General features: G+C 44.5%; 2 protein-coding genes and 1 non-coding gene across 6 annotated transcripts in view; all 3 read left to right on the forward strand.

The window, feature by feature from the left end:
- MED20 (mediator complex subunit 20) overlaps positions 1-20809 on the forward strand; it is a 73570-nt gene that overhangs the window by 6205 nt on the left and 46556 nt on the right. For 2 of the 4 annotated variants that reach the window (XR_009505725.1, XR_009505724.1), the window contains exons 3-4: positions 1079-1332; positions 3076-3346. Coding sequence is in view for 2 of the 4 variants with exons in the window: in XM_059938713.1 (XP_059794696.1) it covers positions 1079-1332; positions 3076-3291 (470 nt within the window). In the remaining 2 variants the exon portion in view is untranslated. Of the gene's footprint in view, positions 1-1078; positions 1333-3075; positions 5034-20809 lie in introns of those variants that run through there. The other 2 variants (XM_059938713.1, XM_059938712.1) reach the window with 1 other exon arrangement.
- TRNAK-UUU (transfer RNA lysine (anticodon UUU)) lies at positions 1724-1795 on the forward strand. Its single transcript has one exon. It is a non-coding gene; the product is annotated as a tRNA-Lys (tRNA).
- The window catches only part of USP49 (ubiquitin specific peptidase 49), a 75597-nt gene continuing 58067 nt past the window's right edge, over positions 3280-20809 (forward strand). Inside the window, exon 1 of the mRNA XM_059938710.1 lies at positions 3280-3346. The gene's annotated coding sequence lies outside the window, so the exon portion shown is untranslated. The remainder of the gene's footprint in view (positions 3347-20809) is intronic.

A 20809-nucleotide genomic window follows, 5' to 3' on the forward strand; every position in this document is an offset into this window, starting at 1 on the left:
TGGCAGTCTGTCCGTTAACTCTTGTAGTGAACAAACCTTGCTTTCCATTTTTTGCCTTCTTCCATTTTCTACATAACTAAAAATCTATACAGCTTTCCTTCCTTCTTGCAGGAAACCTATAGTAATCAGTGAGAAAACTCATTTCTCAGAAACTGGAATGGGTGAGCTGGGATTTGAAACTGGATCTTGTGATTCTAGATCCTGAGTTCTTCGTGCTGTAGTTGTGCTGCTTGCTTCCCAAGTCGGCTAGATGTCTTAAAATTCTCTAAAGGCTCCCCGTTGCCTTCAGGATGAAGTCTGAACTTGGGCACGGGGACTTCCCTGGCAGTCCAGTGGTTGAGACTTTGCCTTCCAATGCAGGGGCTGTGGGTTGGATCCCTGGTTGGGCAACTAGATCCCACATGCCGCAACTAAGAAGTCTGCATCCTGGATCCCGTGTGCCTCAACTAAGACCCAGCACAGCCTAAATAAATAAATAAATAAAAACAAATAAGTAAATATATTTTTTAAAATCTTTAAAAAAAATTTTTTTTAAATGAACTTGGGCATGGAAGAGAAGGCTCTGGCCTCCCTTTCCAGCCTCGTGCTCAGATACTCTTCTGTGGGGCCACTTCCTATGTTTCAAAGAGGGAGGAGGCCAAGGAAGGTAGGGATGGACAGAAAAGAGAGCAGCTGCTTCGTTTGGTGTGCTCAAATGCTGGTACTTTTATTTTCCTTAATATGTGATATATGACTATACAAAAGACCATATGTAAATCCTCTCTGAGTTATTAGTCATCATCCTTAATCATCCACGTGTGAGCCCATCACTCAACTTAAGAATTAAACCATTAGCCACTGTCGAAGTTCCACGTGCCCCTCACCTTTTTCTGTAGAGCGGGTGGGTTATACCACATGCCACCTTTTCCTCTCCCTTCCTCTCTGGAAAAGGCTGTTGGCGAGGGGCTTCCCTCCACCGCCCTCCAGGACCGTTGAGGTGATGCTGGATCGCTACCTGGCTTCGTTCAGCGCATTGGACTCTACTCCGCGGTTTGCTGACGAAGGTCTTGATGCTGAGTAGCATCTCCGTCCCTTGCAGGTCAGGCCGGGAAGCTGATGTATGTGATGCACAATTCCGAGTACCCTTTGAGCTGCTTTGCCCTCTTTGAGAATGGCCCTTGCCTTGTTGCCGACACCAACTTTGATGTGCTCATGGTGAAGCTCAAGGGCTTTTTCCAGAGTGCCAAGGCCAGCAAGATTGAGACCCGGGGCACCCGCTACCAGTACTGTGACTTCCTAGTGAAGGTGGGCACGGTTACAATGGGGCCCAGTGCCCGAGGCATCTCCGTGGAGGTAAGACCTCGGTGAAATAGGAGCATATGTGCTGAAGGGGCTGGCTCTGCAGATTTCCACGGCCCCTGAATGCAAACAGATGTTTCTGCCTACCTGATTCCTGTCCACAGAGCCGCTGCGCTTCCTCTCCCTGCATCTTTTACCCTTTCTTTAATCACTCAGGGACTCTCCAGCCCAAGATAGGAATGGGAGGCTGGGTTCACAGCAGGTAGAGAGCTTAGGAAGGCTGACTTGCTGGAGAAGGGGAGGGCTAGTCGGGGGGGGCGGTGGTGGGAGCAGGTGAATTCTGATGTGGAGGGACCAGTCACCCATCACAAGGACTGGAGCAGACCAGGGCAACTTTCAGTGCAGTTAACTTTTGGGAGGTGGAAAAGTTGTGCAGCATGGGAATTCCCTGGTGGTCCAGTGGTTAGGACTCGGTGCTTTTACTGCTGGGACCTGGGTTCAATCCCTGGTCAGGGAACTAAGATCCCACAAGCCGCCACGGCCAAAAAAGTTGTGAAGCAAAGATGTGCCTTTCCCTTTGACATGCTGTCTACTCTCATGCTGTGTGTGATGACTTCATCTTTGACGTATACACTGAAAATGACAAAGACGGAGTGTGACAGTAGCTGGCTTTGGGACCAGTGAGAATCTGCAATCTACCACGGTCCCCCCAAAAATAATAAGTAAGCTACAGGGCCTGCCTTTTGAAAATTGATGATTTAGTAAGAGAGCAAGGCCCAAACACACAAACTGTTTTTGAAGTTAGTCTATAAGAAATGCCATAAAAGAGGCACAGATTGCTCTGGGAGTTCAGACCAAAGAGAGCACTGCTGACTTTGGGGATTGTGATGCTTCCTGCAGGAGTAGCATTTAAGGAGGGACTTAAAATATAGAAACCGGGGATAGGTCAGTCCTAAGAAGCACCACAAGTGAAGAAAAGGGCGTTAGTGGTCATTACTGCTATGACACTCCAGGGACCTCTAGAGCCAAGATTTCCTGACCCTTTTCATTTGTGATACACGTTGCATTTGCCGAGACCCACTGGAAACCCAGTTTGTTTATCCTTCACGTTTCCAACTTTTTAGTACAAACACACCCTGGCTGTTTCTTTACTTGTTTCTTCTTATGGTTACCAGTAATTTCCCCTGCCATCTCTCCAGTGAAAAATTAGGAGAGGAAAATGAGAAAGCCTAAGATATGTATCCTTTGGCCCCCGTCACATGGGTTGGGAAATTATTTCTTAGGGTCAGAGCCCAGGTTTTATCTACTTAGGGAGTAATGTTTGGTCTTGAAGTGACTTATGAGCGCATGTGTCTACTTTACCCTCTACTGATCCCCCCAACACACACACACACACACACACACACACTCACACACACTCACTCTGTCTCTTGCTCTTCATTTTCTCTCTCAGAATTTTCCTGAGCTCTCCATGAATCTGCATCCAGCATAGCTGGGACTATATAGTTCTGAGATAATTCAGAGGGTCCTAAATCTGCTTCTGGGTCTTGTGCGTAGGGCTGTGGGTTGATGACCCCAAGATGAGACTATCTGAGCCTAAAGGGAACCATGCTGGGTGTGTCGAATCCCTGGTGTTTGGGTTGGATATTTCCTGTGGGGCAGCACTGTGCTAGAAGGTGTGTGTCTTTGCCTCAGGGTTGGGGAAGGTGGGGCACAGGGGGCAAGAGGCGCGCGCGAGAAGCAGACGACCTGTCCTGGCCCTCGCTTACCCTCCGTCTCTGTTCTCCTGGTGCCCAGGTGGAGTACGGCCCCTGTGTGGTAGCTGGCGACTGCTGGAGCCTGCTGCTCGAGTTCCTGCAGAGCTTTCTCGGCACCCACACCCCGGGGGCTCCCGCCGTGTTTGGGAACAGGCACGACGCCGTCTACAGCCCAGCAGACACCGTGGTCCAGTACATGGAACTCTTCAACAAGATCCGCAAGCAGCAGCAGGTGCCGGTGGCGGGGATTCGTTAGTGACTGGCAGCTGCCCGGCCGAGCTGTCGCCAGGGGGACTCCACAGGAGGAGCAGGTGCTGCACCCTCAGGCCTCTGCACCCCAGAAACCCAGGGCAGACGGGAAGGTTTCCCTCCCTCTCTAGTTCCCAGCTGTGGCTTTTGTTCTGGGGCTCTGGACTCCCCTCCCCTGACCCTCACACGCAGCCCCCCAACAGCTGTTCCAGCTGGACTTGGCCTGTCCTCAAGAACAGTAATTATGAAGAGTAGAGAAGTTTGGAGCTTTCCTGCTTTAGGGGAAAAGATAGGATGGGGGTGTCCCTGCCTGGTGAGGGTGGGGAAGGCAGTCTGTATTGCTAACTACTGGGGATTTGGTCCAGGTCCACAGTGGACAGGCTGCAGGTTGTGTTTGGGCTGGGCTGTAATAAAGGCCTCTCCCTCTGCTCAAAGGATGTGGCTGGGCCCCTCCTGGAAAAGTAGTAAGAGGCACAGCTTATTTGATGGCTATGATTTTCTGACCTGTTTGCTGAAGTTGAATTGTGAGTTCACTTTTCTAGGGTGTTGCCTGAGTCCTTTGAAGTCTTCCTCTGGACATCTTTCCATTCTGTTGTGAATTATATTAAGGCACAGGCTAAGGTGCTATAACAAGGAGAACCTAAAGTACAGTGGCTCTTAGAAGTTTATTCTTCTCTTTTCTAATAGTACAGAGGTAAGCAAATGGTCCAGGGCAGATTGAACTCCACAGGGTCATCAGGAACTTGGTTTCCTTCGGTCTTGTTCAGCCACCCCTAGGGTGTTGTCCTTGGGTGAGTCAAAGTAGACATTGGCTCCGTGTCCACATTCCACTGGGGAAAGAGAGAGAGAAAGCAGTTCCTTTTTTAAAGGACGTGACCTGGAGTTGCTTAAATCACTCTGGCCACATCTTGCTGAAAGGAACTCTGGGACATAGAGCCTCTTATTTGGGTGGTCATGTGCCCAGTTAAAATGCTGGGGGTTCTGTGACTAAAAGATGAAGGAGAAAATGGATGTGGGGACCCAGTTAGTAGCCTCTGCTACACGGAGCTCAATGGATGTACCCAGGAATGTTCTTGGCTATTACTTTGCAGAGAAGTACCCCTGTAAGCAAGCCATTCGTTTATGAGTTGGATTGTGATAGGGCTGATGCCAGAGCCACTTTAGCTGGATTAGTCGCACGGGAAGTCACTTCCACACCCCTTGCCTAAGTCTCAGCATCAAGACCTCTCCAGTTCTCATGCGCCCAGAGCTTAGGGTTAGACAGTTGACCTCGTACTCACACTGTGCTTCATGGTTTCCTGAGCTCTTTCTCCTCGTCTCATTTGAGCCTCCAAGCTGCTCATTTGACCTACATTGTCTGCCTACCCCACTCCTGATGCAGAAATGTTCAGTCCAGCTAGCATTGAGATACACAGAGATGGTCTTAGGAAATGTATTAATGTACATACTGCAGTACTGTCCTCAAGGATACTGTCCCTCATTGAAGGCACCTAAAGAGAAATTGTTTTCAGATCTAAGTGGTCAGATCTAAAGCCTCTGTAAGAAGAATCAGGCAGTGGTCATGTTTCCCTTTTAGCTTTGGCTGGCAGGAAGCTCAATTCAACTTTCTAACTGTAGGACCTGTCATCTGTGTTTCTTGTTCTCACCTCCCCCGGCTTCTTGTTTGTTTCTTTGCTTTGTTTTTACTTTTTTAAATGGAGGTATGTTTTAGATATTATTTACACATAATAAAATGCAGAGTTTTTTTTATGTTTTTGGCCTTCTGATTTATGTTTGCTTTTGTCTAGATTTATCTATTTGTATTTTTCTGTAGGCTGCCTCAAATCTTCTATGAGATGAGATAGCATTTTGAACATAATGTGTTCCCGAAAATATATAGAAATTGAGTGTGGTAAATATAACTCCAGACTTATGCATTATAAGGAGGGGTTCCTTAAAAACTAAAAAAATAGTATAAACTCCCTAACTAACTATGCCTTTTAGACATAATCTTGACTCATAAATTTCCAGCATTCTTCACTTTTGTTCTTTTCCTTTATTTTGAGCACACATTTGACCAAGATTTAAGTCCAGTAAACATCAGATCAAGCTTTAAGAATTGCCACTTTTTGTCCATCTTTGTCCTTTGCGTCAGTTAAAGAAAGCTTATTACTAAAAAAGGCGGGTAATGCAATACACTTCTTAATTTAACAAATTCAACTCCACTAGCAAAGTTGCCAAAACTGAACTGGTAACTAGAGGGAAGGGCCCAAATGTCATACAGCTTTTGTATGTAAGTCTGAATGGGGCTTTCAAGAGTAGTTTAGGATTGTCGGTGTATAGTTTTTGAAAGTTCAGGTTGAATGAAAGTTGAGGAGCATTTGTATAAAGGGAAAAGAGGCACGGTTATCCTCATTTTAAAAATGAAAAAAACTTAAACTCAGCTAGTAAATGGAGATGCTGTATTTTGGGTTCAAATATGACATACCTCCTTTTACACTAGTCTGTCTTCCTGTCACTCCTTCCTTTGCTTTCGGATGCTTTACCCCTCTCCCCGTCTGTAGCTACCCTGAAAGAGCAGAAACCAGGACATTTCTGGGATTCTGCTAACATGTCACCTTGGTGGGTACCTTTGCCAGAGTCACATAGAAATCTGCCAACCTTGACTGTCAGAACCATGCAGGGCAGCTTTAACTTTTACCTGGTTCTCCTTCACTGTAAGATGGGGAGGTGGTGGCTCCCAGGGGGGTCATGCTGAGAGGTGAGGCTGGAGTCAGGACCAAACTTCAGACTCAGGACTCATGGCTCGCAGCATGTGACAAAAGGTGGCACCTGGACCTCTGTGTGGTGCCAGGTGATTTTAGGTGGAATGTGGAATACATCTTTATTTTAGTACTTATGCCTTATTCTAATGTACATTAGAGAAAAGTATAACTGGCAATTTATGTCTTAGGATGAGGGTAAATAAGTTTTTTAAGAAGAGTCCACTTAAAGGGAACTGTTAAGTTATAGTGCAGGTGATACCTGCAAAAGGCAAAATCTGGAGGAGGAAGGAGGATGCTAGCATTTGGGGAAACACTAAGTTTCATCCACTTCGTGTATCCATTGATAGTTCCTGCTCTTTCCTCCTGTGCTGTTCTGATTCTCTGTACCTGTTTCCATGCTGCCTCCCGCTTGCTTTCCTCAGGTCTTGAGTACCAAGTCGTCACATGTCCCCCACTGTGTATTGGTGTCACTGCTCCACTGAGGGAATACCTAGGGACTGGCCACTCCTCCCCTCCACCAGGTCTGCCCCAACCCACTGTGTCCAGTGTTCATTCCTCAGGCTTCAGGATGAGTGAAAAGTTTTCTCTCCGAATCCTGGAGGGAGGGTGAGGGGAGCAGTTAGAAGCGTGTCCTCCAGGTGTCAAAAGTTGAGACTTAAAATATGGGAAGGGCTCTAGGCTGAACATTTTGAGGACATTCACAGTGGATTTAGAGCCAGGCAGGACTGATGTGTGGCCTTTCCCTCGCCACAGCCTCCCTCTCCGTATCTGCTGCTGTCTGGGAGCCTTGGGCTGCAGTCCCCGGTCACAGTTGCTGTGTGGAATGGCTGAGACCGGCTGGGTTACAAGTTTGGTCCTCTCCTGGGGGGTTGGTGTCTTTGGCCTTCAAACAGTCACTTGTAGGGGGGATTCTCCCCCAAGGTGAGAACTCTGCCATTGTGTAGAGCATTCCAAAATCAGTCTCTTGGGTTAGAAGGGACCCTTGAGGTCACACAGTTTGACCATCATTCAGTATTCACATCTTTACACCATCCCTCCCAGAGATCATGCAGCATTAACTTGGCCTCATCTAGGGAAATCTGTTCCCTGTGTATTTCATTTTTGTCATTACCTCTGAGACAAAAAGCAAAGCAAAGCATTTTGCTAGCTGTCCTTTCTCTTGCAGGTTGTGGAGACTGTGTGGTACTTAATGAGGGAGTAGACCATTAGTTGGGGCTAGAGTATGAGCAAGCCGTGACTCTTAAATGCACTGTGGGTTCTCAACCCCTGAGGGCAGCCTCAGGAGGCCTAAGATGCCTTGAAAGTGGACACGGCTTTGTGTATACGTGCAGTTTTCTGGGAATAGGATTTATAGGGTTCATTAGAGTATTTCAAAGATCCGTGGTCCAAAAAAAAGAATCTCTAAAGGGAGTACATCGTGAAGGGAAAGAGCAGGAAGACAAAGATAAAGCAGGTGTGACATACATCCGGCTGACTTACTGCAAGCGAGACCTTCCACTGACTTTTGAACCCTCACCTCGGGTCCCATCTAGGGATTTCCCACCTTCATTTTATAGGTCTTCAGGCCTTTCAGTCAGTTTCTGGGAAGCTGGACTGTGTTCCTGCTCTTTTCTTTCCTATAGGTTCCTGCTTCTCATCTTGTCACTACGTATACATACACACAACCTCTCAGAAATGAGTAGGAGCAAATATATGTGAAGGAATCTTTATAGTACTCTTTATGGCCCCAGGAGTTACTCTTCCATTATGACACACTCCATGGGATCTGAAAATCATCCTGTTGTAATGGCATTTTGCTTAATGAGCGTATTTTCATTTTTCAGGATGGTGTGATTGATGAGGCAGAGAAATAGTTCTTTGCCTCTGTGATGAAATTAGCAAGTTAAAAAAAAAGATTCTTGGAACTCTCGGAGCAAAGATTCCTAATTCTCTTGTAGTCTCTGTTTTATTCCCCAACATATCCCTGCCCCATCAGATGGCATAGACCTGTTTTTAAGGTTAATATGAATTCTACTGAGTTTTCTTTAGAGGCTTTAAAAAAGAATTTAGGGACCACATTTATATATCCTAGATTGTCCCAAAGGCAGAAGTCAATATTGGACATCTGTTGTGTGGGAAAGGCAAGGCTAGGAATGTGGAGGTGACAGGTGTTCCGAGGCAGCCTACTAAATGGAAGAGAACACTGCTTTAGGAGACAGATGTCTGGGTGCTAGCCATAGTACTGTCCCTAACTTGCCAGGGAACTTCAATCACGTTGGCCTTTCTGGATCTCATCTGTGTAGTGGGAGTAATGATGCCCTTTTTCCGTATTTCATAGGCTTGTTGAGAGGCTCAAGGGAGAATAGATGTAAAGAGTGCTTTGGAGGCAAGGTGATGCTGTCTCTGCTCTTGCATCTTTTTAATGGTGCTGAAGGTATTGTGTACAGTTAGGATGTTTGAGATGGGAAGCTATAGGGTTATTACTGCTTGGTAGCAGGTTAAAATTCTCCTCCAGTGCAAAGGAAATAGTTGTAATAGAGAACAAGCAATGTGTAGAGAGAATCCAGAGAAAGTATCTGTCATACAGGTGTATTTTTGTAATCATTGAGATCAGTGAGCACAGTTGTAGGGACCATTTCTAGAGCATGGAAATATATTTTTAATATTTACTCATAGTGTTGGGATTTTACTTGTTCTCCTACAACCTAAAGGAAAAGAAGCTGAGCTTTAAAAAAAAAAAGTGGGGTAGAAATGACTATATTTTCTTTGTGTAACACATCCATCATGTTTCCCCTCAACTCCCAAGCCTTAGTTGGGCCTGCTTCTGAACTGCTTTTTAGGTGCCAGTGTATATGGTGACTGAAGAAAGTTGTGTCTAAACAAAGTTCAGTGTTCCTGATTCTGTTTTCCATTCCTCATTGATGAACCACCTAAGCTCTTAACTCTGAAGCTACAATAAAACCTTTTTGTTAGCTATCTTGCACAGCCTTTTCATATTTGAATTATCTAAAATAGCCTTCTTATTCTTTCTGCTTCCATCTGATACACAATTCTCAAACTTTTTGGTATCAAGATTCCTTGATGCTCTTCAAAATTACTGAGTACCCCAAAGAGCTTTTGTTTATGTAGGTTATATCTATTGGTACTTACCTTATTAAAACTTATTTATAATGAAAAATGAAAGTATTAATTCACTTAAAAGTAACAATAAACACATCAGATGTTAACATAAGGAAAATATTTTAATGAAAAATAACTTTTTTTTCAAAGAAAAAATTTAGAAGAGTGGCATTGTTTTATATTTTTGGAAATCTCTTGAATGTCTGACATAATAGAAGACAGTGGATTCTAATATCTGCTTCTGCAGTCAGTGTGTTGAAATTTGTTGTTTGGTTGAAGAATATGAAGAAAATCCAACCTTACACAGATGTGTAGTTGGAAAAAGGGAGAAGTATAGTGATACCGTCTTCCGATAATTGTGGATGTTTTTTGATACTACATCACAGCTCCGCTAAAGGTTAGTTGCAATGTGGAATCTCAAATTCTATCAGTGAACTTTTTGTACTCTATTATATTAACATTCATTGGTTTATTTTGCACTTTGAAGGGATCTTTTACCCGTACACAATTTTGTAGCATCATGCATTGGTCATCTGGGAAATACTGCAGATCTTTTAATGTTGACACATTTCATTTTGCAATATCAAAAAATCATATTTGTTAATATCACCACCAATCTCATCAGAAAAGTCTTGGGAAGTTTTGCCTGAGAGCTTGAGTTTGATCAATGCTGTCAGGCTCAATTTGTTTATTTTTGAGAAACTATCTTTCAGATACCCAAGGCTGAATGACTATAGTTTATCTGTTAGCTGTTCTTCCAAGTAAAAATGGTATTGCATGAATTGCTAATTCAGCTCAAAATTCAGAGAAATTGCACAAGTTCTTTTCCTCAAGAAAAACACTGTAAGGAACAAAAGTGCTTTATGCCTACATCCACTTAATCACATAGAACAGTATTATTGAAAAAATTTGTTCTTACATAAAACAAATAGTTTTTATTTTAGTGCTTCATCAAGGACTTCCTTAAAGTGACACAGATATTATTTTTTTCCTGTGAATGGGTGGCAGTGAAGAATACCTTGACTGCTAGTACAATTTAGTGCCATTGGCTTGATTTGTGTTAAGGCAGCAGCAGTTTTACCCATTGTGACTTTTGTATCATTAGTGCAAATGTCATCACAGTGACAAAGGCAAGTAATATCTTATTACTATGAAAATAGTTTTGATTTCAGGGACCCTCCTGAAAAAAGTCTGTAGTCACCAGGGCTCCGCAGGCCACACTTTGAGAACCGCTGGTCTAATACATACTCACAGCACTGAGAATCACCGCCCCCATTGCTATTTTGAGAGCACCCCTTCCTTCAGAAGTCTTAAGTGGCTCCAAAATACTTCACTCAAAAAAGCACCTATAATGGTGTCACGCACTTTGTTAGGGAAATAACATTGAATAAGAGCCAATCTTTATTCTCCAAGAATTTTCTTGAGGGGCTGGGGAGTTAAGAGGAGAAAATAGATGAGTTATAATGTAAGATAAGAATTCCTTAAAGAAAATTATGTTAAAGGTGTTAGACAGCAAAGGGAATGCTAAATTTTAGGTCTAACTCTGAGCTCTTGAACCACATGGCAAATCCTCACCAAATCAGTCAGTCAACCACTAGGTCTTCTCCTTTCATCAAACGTCTAAAAAGCCTAAGTTAGCTACCTTTGGAAATGTTTTCACAGGTTTGGCTCCGGGCATTGTAGATTCTTGCTTACACATGCACATGCTCTTTCCCCCTTCTTATTTTATTTGTTGTTCTTTGGCTTTTGTTGCGTCTCTATTTCATATTTACAGGTGTGTAGCTTTGAGTCAGTGTAGGTGGTAACACATACGTTTATTTCTTTTCCTTGCCCTTGTACTTAAACGTAAGCCTTTACCTGTTTTATTAGCCTTGCGTTGGGTGATGTAACTGTTGGTCTTATTTGGAGGAGGCCCCCCCATCGCAGGCTATGTCAGGGCAGTGCACCCAAGAGGCTGCTCGGGAAGGAAGCCTTTTCTTAGAAGATTTGTAGAAATAACCGCTGTTCTATTTCCCTGGGGTCTCCATCCCCACGATGTGCCGAACTTCAGTTTACAGCAGCGAAACTCTTAGGGGGATTTCCATAAAACAGCTGAATTCCGACTGGGTCATCAGTGACAAAAGTCAGACACGTGCTCACTCGCCTGGGAGCCAATAGTAACTTTTGCAAAAGCTGCCTCAGGAAACCCCACAGTTCGGAAGCTGCATCCTTCGGACACTGAAAAATAGTAGTCTTTTAACAGAACAAAACAAAAACCTAGACGGGATAATGAGAAAGGCTTTTCCCCTTGGCATTGGGAAGCGATGTCAAAGACGCTCCATCCAAAAGGAGTGCGGGGAGCTATCGTAAAATTCCTTTACAGTTCCGCGGGCTAATGGGCTGGGGAGAAGGGGGCGGAGATGGGCTCGGGTGAGTCTCTGGCCCTTTAAGGAGGAGGGACAGGCGTAAGACTCTGTACCTTTAAGAGTCTCTTTGTCTGGAAACCTCTTTATTTACCCTCCTGTGCTTCAACCAAACTTCGACCCGCGATTCACAACGCCCCTCTACGCCGCCGCCCCTTACGGCAGGCTCAAATCGGCCGCGCGTCGGTGGCTAACCCTAAACTTGGCAGCCGCGGCGCGAACCCTCGGAGGGGATGTCTGTGTCGGGTCAGGGCCCAGCGCTGCGCCGTTGGCGCAATGCGGGGCCCGGGGGGCGGGGCTCCGGCGGGCGGGCCAATGGGTGGGCAGGGGGCGTGGCCGTGTTCGGTTGTCTCGCGCCCTGGTGACAGCTCGCGCGTGCTGATGATGGCGGTAAATAGAGGGGGGTCAGGGGAGGGGGCGGAGGAGGTGGGGAGGCAGCCAAGGGGATAGCTCCAGGAGGTGGGGGGACGAGGACCGGGGAGGGCGCGACGGCCAGGGATCCCATTCTGAGACTCGGAGGCGGGGACAGGAGTCTCCGGCACACTGGCCCTCCCCTTTAAAGAAGCAAAACCTCACACACCGGGTGAGGGGCGACAAAGGCGGCGCGCGCCTCACGGGCGGGAGGAGCGGCGGCAGGGGGCGGGACCGCGGCGCCGGCGGGCTGGGGGCGCCCGGGGCGAGGGCTGGCGGGAGGCGAGCGCCGGCTGTCCGACAGCGCCGGCCCTTTATTTTGGCGGGGTGGGCGACCGCTGGGTTTGGGGTAAAAGCCTTGAGGGGAGAAGGGAAGGAAGGCTTGGGGGCGGTTGGGGGGAACGGGTCTGTGAATGAGACGAGAAGGATTAAGGGGAGAAAGGGTTAGAAGGCAGGGAGAGGAGTGAGAAAAAGCCAGCCAAGGAGGTTGGAAGGAGGCAAAACCCAGGGTGGGTGATGAGGAAGCCGGGCCGGGAATGAGGTTAGGAAGACCGAGCCTAGGAAGACGGCTCCTCGGCTTAGGTGTGAGAGCAGGGGTTTGGAGGGGAAAGCTCTGAAGGGGATGGTAGTGGGGTGAGGGTTACTGGGGTAAGAGTTGGAAGTGGAAGGCAAGGAGGGGCAGAGCTGGGGTAGTAGTTGGGAGTAGAGGAGAGAGAGTGATTAAGAGCCAGACGTGACAAGGGTGTGAACTAGTGCGGAGCGAGATGAGCTGAAGGTCTAGGACCGGCGGTGGGTGGGAACTGCGAGGTTCTGAGAAAGGTATGGGTTAGTGGGTGGGCAGTGGGTGTAAATTCTTGAAAGTGAGGGAGGGGGAATGAGACACTGGGCTAGAACCAGGTGGAGTTAGGAATAAGTGCGGTGGGAGTGGAAGGGTGAAAGGAAATAGAGATGAGAGATGGGGCGTTTGTAGGACAATTCGGGGACCAGAAAGCTGAAAGGAGAAGAGGGTGAGGGTGTGAGAAGTGACGAAGGTCTGGGACAGGGTAACTGGGGAATTGTGTTAACTGACGAGGTTCAGCAAGATCCAAGGTACAAACAGGGAGGTTAAGAGACAGGGTGTAAAGCGGACCACCAGAGGAGCAAGGAAGAGGTGGGCCCCAGGATTTAAAGGATGAGATGGGGAGTGAGGGAAGAGAACAGGGTTAAGGGCAGCTTGGGGAAGCCTGATGGATGTAGAGCTGGGGTAGACTGCACAGGGGTGGGAATTAAGTGTGCAGTTGGGGGAGATGCTCCAGAAGGTCCTCGTGGATCAGGGCAGAGACGCTGTAGTGAAGGATCAAGTGTAGGGAGCCTTTGGTGCAGAAGAGGAGGAACCATGGTGAGTGCAAAGAGACCTAGAGATAGGGGCAAAAACCAAAAAGTAACAGTGGAGGTAGGGGGTGAAGGAAAGGAATTCTTTGTTGAGAAGAGAACTGTGAGTGTGTTGAAACTGTGAGTCCTTTTGTCCATGAAAGTAGGATATTCCAGAAACCTCTTTCTCTCTTCAGGGAATCTTGAATCTGCTTCCACCTTTCATGGCTTTTTAAATCGACTTTTCATGTCCACTTTGAAAAGATGAGACCCATTGTGATTTGATTTTGTTCTTGTATGAATGATGAAGCATCAACTGGGTGCTGAGAAGCTCTGCATTTCACCGGTGTTGTGATAATGGGAAAATGGGTTGTATTTCCAGTGTGGCTGTGCCTGTCTGGTGTGACAGTGTTGTGTTGTAGCAGTGTGATAAATGACAAGCGCTGGGCAGTGCTTTATCGACAGCCTTTTCATTTTCAATGGGGAACACACTGTTGTTGAGATAGAGGAAGATGAAAATCTTTTTGTTTTGTTTGATCAACCAGATTTCTGCCTAATTGTTTTTGGTGGCTGGAGAATATTGAGAAATCATTTCAGAGAAAGGCGAATAGCCAACCAGGGAAGTTTGCCGGGGATGACATTTAAATTGGGGCAGTGAGGACAGCTAGTTCCTAAGCTACCTTTAGCTTTGTGTGGGACTTTTTATACTGTAGTAGGGAACTCACGCATTTAACAAAAATGGAATAAAGAAAGGGAGGTTTAGAATAGTAGAGGATTTTAGGTTAAATAATGGGTTTATCGGTAATTTTTATCATGAAAAAACCTCTAAGTAATGCAAGCTGGAGCCTTGGACAGCTCCACTGCCTCTCCTGTTTTGTAGTTGTGAATAAAAAAGATTAATATTTTCTAGAAGAAGCTTTTGATTTTTAAGACCCTTTTGGAAATTAAAAGGAAGATAAGAAATTTGGGACAAAATTTAGGTTATTCTTTTTTTTTTTTAGAAATTCACGTTCTTTTATTTATTTATTTATGGCTGTGTTGGGTCTTCGTTTCTGTGCGAGGGCTTTCTCCAGTTGTGGCAAGCGGGGGCCACTCTTCATCGCGGTGCGCGGGCCTCTCACTATCGCGGCCTCTCTTGTTGCGGAGCACAGGCTCCAGACGCACAGGCTCAGTAATTGTGGCTCACGGGCCCACTTGCTCCGTGGCATGTGGGATCTTCCCAGACCAGGGCTCGAACCCGTGTCCCCTGCATTGGCAGGCAGATTCTCAACCACTGCGCCACCAGGGAAGCCCTTAGGTTATTCTTAATCAAGTATTTTGTTTTGATGATTTTTATTCTGAAGCTTTTACGTTTAGCTAAGAATATGAATGATTATTTGCATTTGATGGTGCCAAAGATAGTATATAATTTACTTAAGAAAAAAATGCAAACTATTCTCGAGACTTATTTGAGGTTATTTCGTTAGTGTACATTCAGTTACACAAAGATGCTTTTTCTTCAAAGTTGTGTAAATTTTGGATTGCTGCTGTTTTGTGGGTATTTGTATAAATGACAAAGATCAAATGGTTGATAGCATCTGTGATAGTTAGCAAAGATTAGATTTTGATTAGTGGATATCAGAGACATTGGTTATTAATGTATGTGAATAATTTAGGATCTTAAATCTTTCTGGATGCAGCTGCTATGTTCATGGATTCTAGATGCTGTTGAGAGGTGTTCAGGGTGACTAGATTGATTTAGCAGTTTAACAGGGTTTTTAAAAATTACTATTTTTCCTGCTAAGTTTCAAGAGGATTAGTCTGAAATGTTAACTTTCAAGCTGAAGAGTAACTTTGGTATGAGGCACCTGTTTCTGTGAGATATGTGCGTGTGTTCCCTTCGTTTCTAGATGTGTCTGGCTGGCATTGCTGGTAGGTTGTACTCTGTGTGTGGTATTGCCATATTTATTTATTTATAAATACTTAAATATTTATTTATTTATTTATTTTGGCTGCACCGGGTCTTCGTTGCAGCATGCAGACTCTTAGTTGTGGCATGCAGGCTTCTTAGTTGTGGCATGCATGTGGGATCTAGTTCCCCAACCAGGGATTGAACCCGGGCCCTCTGCACTGAGAGCACGGAGTCTTACCCACTGGACCACCAGGGAAGTCCCGCCATTTTTATAATGTAATTGTTTTGTATCTGATATCTTTACATAAATTATTTTAGACTTATTTGATAATGATGAAGAAGAACGTATAAACTATAAGCTAAACAAAGGGAAAGTCCGTTTGGGTCTTATCTATTGTTTCTGTATGCTGCCATAGTGTGTTAAATCACCACTTCTCGTTGTGAGTGGTTATTTCTAAGTTGATATTTCTTTTTTTAAAAAAAAATATTTATTTATTTATTCATGTATTTATTTATTTTGTTGGGCTGGGTCTTTAGTTGCGGCAGGTGGGCTCCTTAGTTGCGGCTCATGGGCTCCTTAGTTGCAGTGTGCATGTGGGATCTAGTTCCCTGACCAGGGATTGAACCCGGGTCCCCTGCATTGGGAGCGCGGAGTTTTTGTTTTTGTTTTTTTATAAATTTATTTATTTTATTTATTTACTTTTGGCTGCGTTGGGTGTTCGTTGCTGCACGCGGGCTTTCTCTAGTTGCAGTGAGTGGGGGCTACTCTTCGTTGCGGTGCGTAGGCTTCTCATTGCGGTGGCTTCTCTTGTTGCGGAGCACGGGCTCTAGGCATGCGGGCTTCAGTAGTTGTGGCACGTGGTCTCTAGAGTGCTGGCTCAGTAGCTGTGGCACACGGGCTCAGTTGCTCCGCAGCATGTGGGATCTTTCCTGACCAGGGCTCGAACCCGTGTCCCCTGCATTGGCAGGCGGATTCTTAACCACTGCGCCACCAGGGAAGCCCCGGGAGCGCAGAGTCTTAACCACTGCACCACCAGGGAAGTCCCTCAGCTGATATTTCTAAAACTGAAAATGGATAATCTTTTAGTACAAATAATACTATTTATCAATAAGGAATCCAGTGATAAATTTAAGCTTTATCTTCATTTGTTCATCAAGTAGAATTCTACTCAATTTACTTTATTTTGGCTACAATATTATTTGCTAAGCCGAAAACTTTTTTTTTTGACTGTACTGCGTCCTGGTTGCTGACCGTGGGCTTTCCCAAGTTGTGGCGAGCGGGGCCTACTCTTTGTTGTGGTGCGCGGGCTTCTCATTGCAGTGGCTTCTCTTGTTGCAGAGCATGGGCTCTAGGCGCATGGGCTTCAGTAGTTGCAGCACACAGGCTCAGTAGTTGCGGCACGTGGGCCCTAGGGCTCGTAGACTTCAGTAGTTGTGGCAAGCAGGCTCAGTAGTTGTGACTCCCGGGCTCTAGAGCGCAGGCTCAGTAGTTGTGGCACACGGGCTTAGTTGCTCCGCGGCATGTGGGATCTTCCAGGGCCAGGGATTGAACCTGTGTCCCCTGCATTGGCAGGCGGATTCTCAACCACTGCGCCACCAGAGAAGTCCCTAAGCCAAAAACTTTTAAGTTTATATATTCAGCAAGTAGGTTGTACATAATTAAATGTTTTTCTGGTTAATTGTAGATTCTTTGGATGGGAAGAGACCTTGAAAGGACTTCTAGTTTATCCTTCAACTTCAGTCAATATCCCACTTAAATCTTTCCAGGTAGATAAAAATGTATCCTATTTGTGTAAATCTTCAGAGGTAATGTGGCAACCTTTGTAGGTACTGTTTTCCAGCATTTAATTATTTTCTCTATAAGGACAGTGTCTTCTGTCTAAGCAGAACACAATACAATATTTGTGTTTGTTCTCTCTTGCCCCATTCTTGATTTTTGAGTAAAAATACTATTTTACTATAGTATTAAGAAGACCCCATTTCTTTGTAAACTCAGTAATAGTAGCTACCCATGTATAGTGCTTTTGTGCCAGACACTGTTGTAAGCTCTTTGCAGATTGTAACTCACTTACTCCTTACAGCAATCCAATGAGGTCAGCACTATTAGTGTTCCCATTTTACATGTGTTGAAATACAGGCTCCTTGAGATTAAATGACTTGCCCGAGGTTATATTCAGACCTTTCTACAGCTACTTGTTTGATAGTTGATAATCTTGTAATACGGATACTGCTGTTTTTTTGTCAAGTAGTAACTAAATGATACATTTAATCTTTCTTTTTAGTTTATAAAGTAGAATAAGGTGCGGATGGGATTTGAACCTTGGCATTTTGTGGGCAGTCTGCTTCTGTATTACCTCTGCTTGACTGTTGTGAAATGATCCCCCACCATGCTCTTCTCCACATTATTTTAACCCTAACCAGTTTTGTTTGCCAATCCTTAAATTAGCCCTATGGTTCTGTTATTAACTGTTTCTCAGTTCCTTCCTAGATGGGAACCTGGGACAGATACCAATAAGGGCCATATTTCATGCAAAGATTACATCACGGTTCTTACATGCTCGTATTTTTTTTTGTTGCAAAATTGTATTTATAAAACAAAACAACCCCAAATCAATAAAATGCCTAATTGCATCGCAGATTAATGAATTACCTTTTTAGCTAGAAAAAGGCCCTGGACTTTTCCTCAGTGGGCAACAGTCTCTCATCTGCAAACCTGTATGATATATAACAAGTCCATACAGGTTTGCAGATGAGAGATTATTGCCCCTTGAGGAAAAAATGGAACTCAGATTTCAGTGTGGCTGTCCATAAGCAAAATCTGTTCAGACTCTTGCTGATTTTTTCTATCTTCTCTTTATGTTTGCCTATGCAAGCAACATACTAAATACTATTTATTCGTGCTTTAATTTGCTTAGATAATTGATTCACTTTTTTTTTAAGACTTTAATTTTTTTAGAGCAGTTTTAGATTCACAGTAAAATTGAAGGGAAGGTACAGAGATTTCCCTGCCCCAACACATGCATAGCCTCCCCCCATTATCAACATCCCTCATCGAAGTGGTTCATTTGTTACAATTGACCTACTCTTTTTTTAAAATTTATTTAATTAATTTATTTTTGGCTACATTGGGTCGTCGTTGCTGCGCGCAAGCTTTCTCTAGTTGCGGAGAGTGGGGGCTACTCTTCGTTGCGGTGGGCAGGCTTGTCACTACGGTGGCTTCTCTTGTTGCGGAGCACAGACTCTAGGTGCGCAGGCTTCAGTAGTTGTGGCATGCGGGGTCAGTAGTTGTGGCGCATGGGCTTAGTTGCTCCACGACATGTGGGATCTTCCCGGACCAGGGCTTGAACCCGTGTCCCCTGCATTGGCAGGTGGGTTCTTAACCACTGTGCCACCAAGGAAGCCCCGACCCACTCATTTTTAAAAATAACTAATAATCAGTGTTTTCTAAGTGCCCAGCATGAGCTAAGTAGGTAAATTGTTTGAAACTCAAAACAACCCTAGGAGAAAGCTTTTCTGTTACTACTCAATTTTTTTCTGACTTTGGATTTTTTTACAATGTTTCAAACCTTATAGAAAAGTTGCAAAAATGATACAAGGAACTTCTATATACCCTTATTCAGATTCACGAATTGTTTTTTATTTTGCCCCATTTGCTTTATCATTTTCTCTCATGTGCGTATATTTAAACAAGTAAATTTGAAAAAAAAATGGATATCCAGGCCTTATTTTTAAAAAGAAAAGGGAAGAATGTTTTGAGTATATCAGCAAGTTGGTATGTGTTTGATTTTAGTCAAGCATGTGAAGCAAAGGAATCTCAAGGTTGGATTTGAAGTAGATTTTGTCGTTTTATGGTTTGTTGTCTTCACTGTATTTTGAAAAACATCCCTCATTAGCAAAAACTGTCGTGGTCTGCCCTTTTGTAGGGGACCTCCTTAGCGCCTGGCGTGATGTGGTCACACACAGTGGGTCCTCAGTATATGCTAGCTGTTGATGATGTACGGGTGATTATTATGTGAAAACAGGAGCCACAGCGCTGTTCAACACCGTGACTGAGATATGTGTAGGTAAAATACATATTTTACCTAAAGATCCTTATGTTGCTTCAAGGAACTAGAAGAAATCTAAGTGTAAAATAGACTGCCTGAGGAATATTGATTGCAATTAATACAAGTAGGTTTGCCTTATGGTAAGGAGAGGAATATAAATATCTTAACATTCTGTTACCTCCCCCCAAAATTAACAGAAATTTGCAGAGTCTTTTCAGTTGTCGTGATATAAGGAGATTTCACTGACCCCCATTCCCGTTGCCCCTCCAGCTCATCCTCGGTCTTTATTAAAATGGTGGCCTGTCTGTTTGATAAAGGCATGACCTGCAGAATGAGGCCTGTCTGATTTCAGTGAAAGGATTATTAACCGGATTCCGACAAATGTAAAATACAGCAGTTGAAGCCACCTCCCCTCCTCCGTTAGGTGATAATCAAAGCTATGAAATATCGCTCTGTATTAAAGCTGATTGTAATAATGAAAAACACTTTGCTCTCATAAGGATGAGAAAATTACAAATTATTTGGAAAGCATTCTTTCCAGTCGTGTGTTATTGTTCCTGAGACATGGGCAGTTTTTAAAGACTATAATACTGTTCCTTTGCCATTTACATGTTAATAGAAGTCTGAAAAGTAAGACACTCTCCTGAAATTTTCAGGGTTGTTTTTATTATGTGTCAAGTTGTAAACAGCATTCTGTGACAGGTATTTTCTCTCTTTTCTTCTGTTGAGCTAATGAGTAATTTACACTCTAGTAACATCTCTTTCAGCCTCGCTGTGTGAAAATGCCTGCTACTCTGTGCCTTCTATGCAGCCTGGGCTGGCAAATGATCAGGGGCAGATGTTGGTTAGCATATCAGAAGGATCAGGGATAAAATTTATTTTTGTGTTGTATTTTTATAAACATACAGGCTTTTGTATCTGCCCTTCCCCTGCCACACCGTCCCCCCGCTCCCTCCCCCATTCAAACAGAAATGTTATGACCTCCTATAATCCAGAGCTACTGCCCTTGATTCAACTTTGGATTGTTTTCTATTCTGTCTCCCACCCTCACCCCCACCCCCACCCCAACGTTGTGGGATTTAGGGGGGATTAGCAGGGCAGTCTGGCATAGTTTAGAGCCTAGGAAGCTGGTCTTCACTGCTCCCTCCCATCGACAGAATACAGAGCTTTTTTGTCATTGTCTTTAGAAACCAGCAGTGCTTCTCTTGCTGGGCGAGTTATGTGAGGGGTGGGAGGGCAGCACTGTTGCTAGTGAGTTAGGAAGGTGCTTTTATATGACAGTTGATTCTCTCCAAAGGAAAGATAGGCCCTACTTTTCCGTCAGCTTTTTCAAAATGCAGCCGTGAGTGACCAAAAGACAATTTACAGCTTGCCTTTAGCACTTTGTCACACTGGTGTTCTGCTCTCTCCTGCCCCCACTCTGTCTCTGTCTTTCAGTCTCTGACATGGAAAAGATGATGTGTAGTATCTGTCATGTGTTCACTCAGATAGGCCATGTGGGCATGTTAATGTAGCACGAGCTTTTGACTTTGAAATAAAGTCTTAAGTATCAGTTTGTTCTGTGAAGAATATAAATTTAAAT

Source organism: Balaenoptera ricei, chromosome 11, assembly GCF_028023285.1.
Source record: "Balaenoptera ricei isolate mBalRic1 chromosome 11, mBalRic1.hap2, whole genome shotgun sequence".
NCBI classification, from domain to species: domain Eukaryota; kingdom Metazoa; phylum Chordata; class Mammalia; order Artiodactyla; family Balaenopteridae; genus Balaenoptera; species Balaenoptera ricei.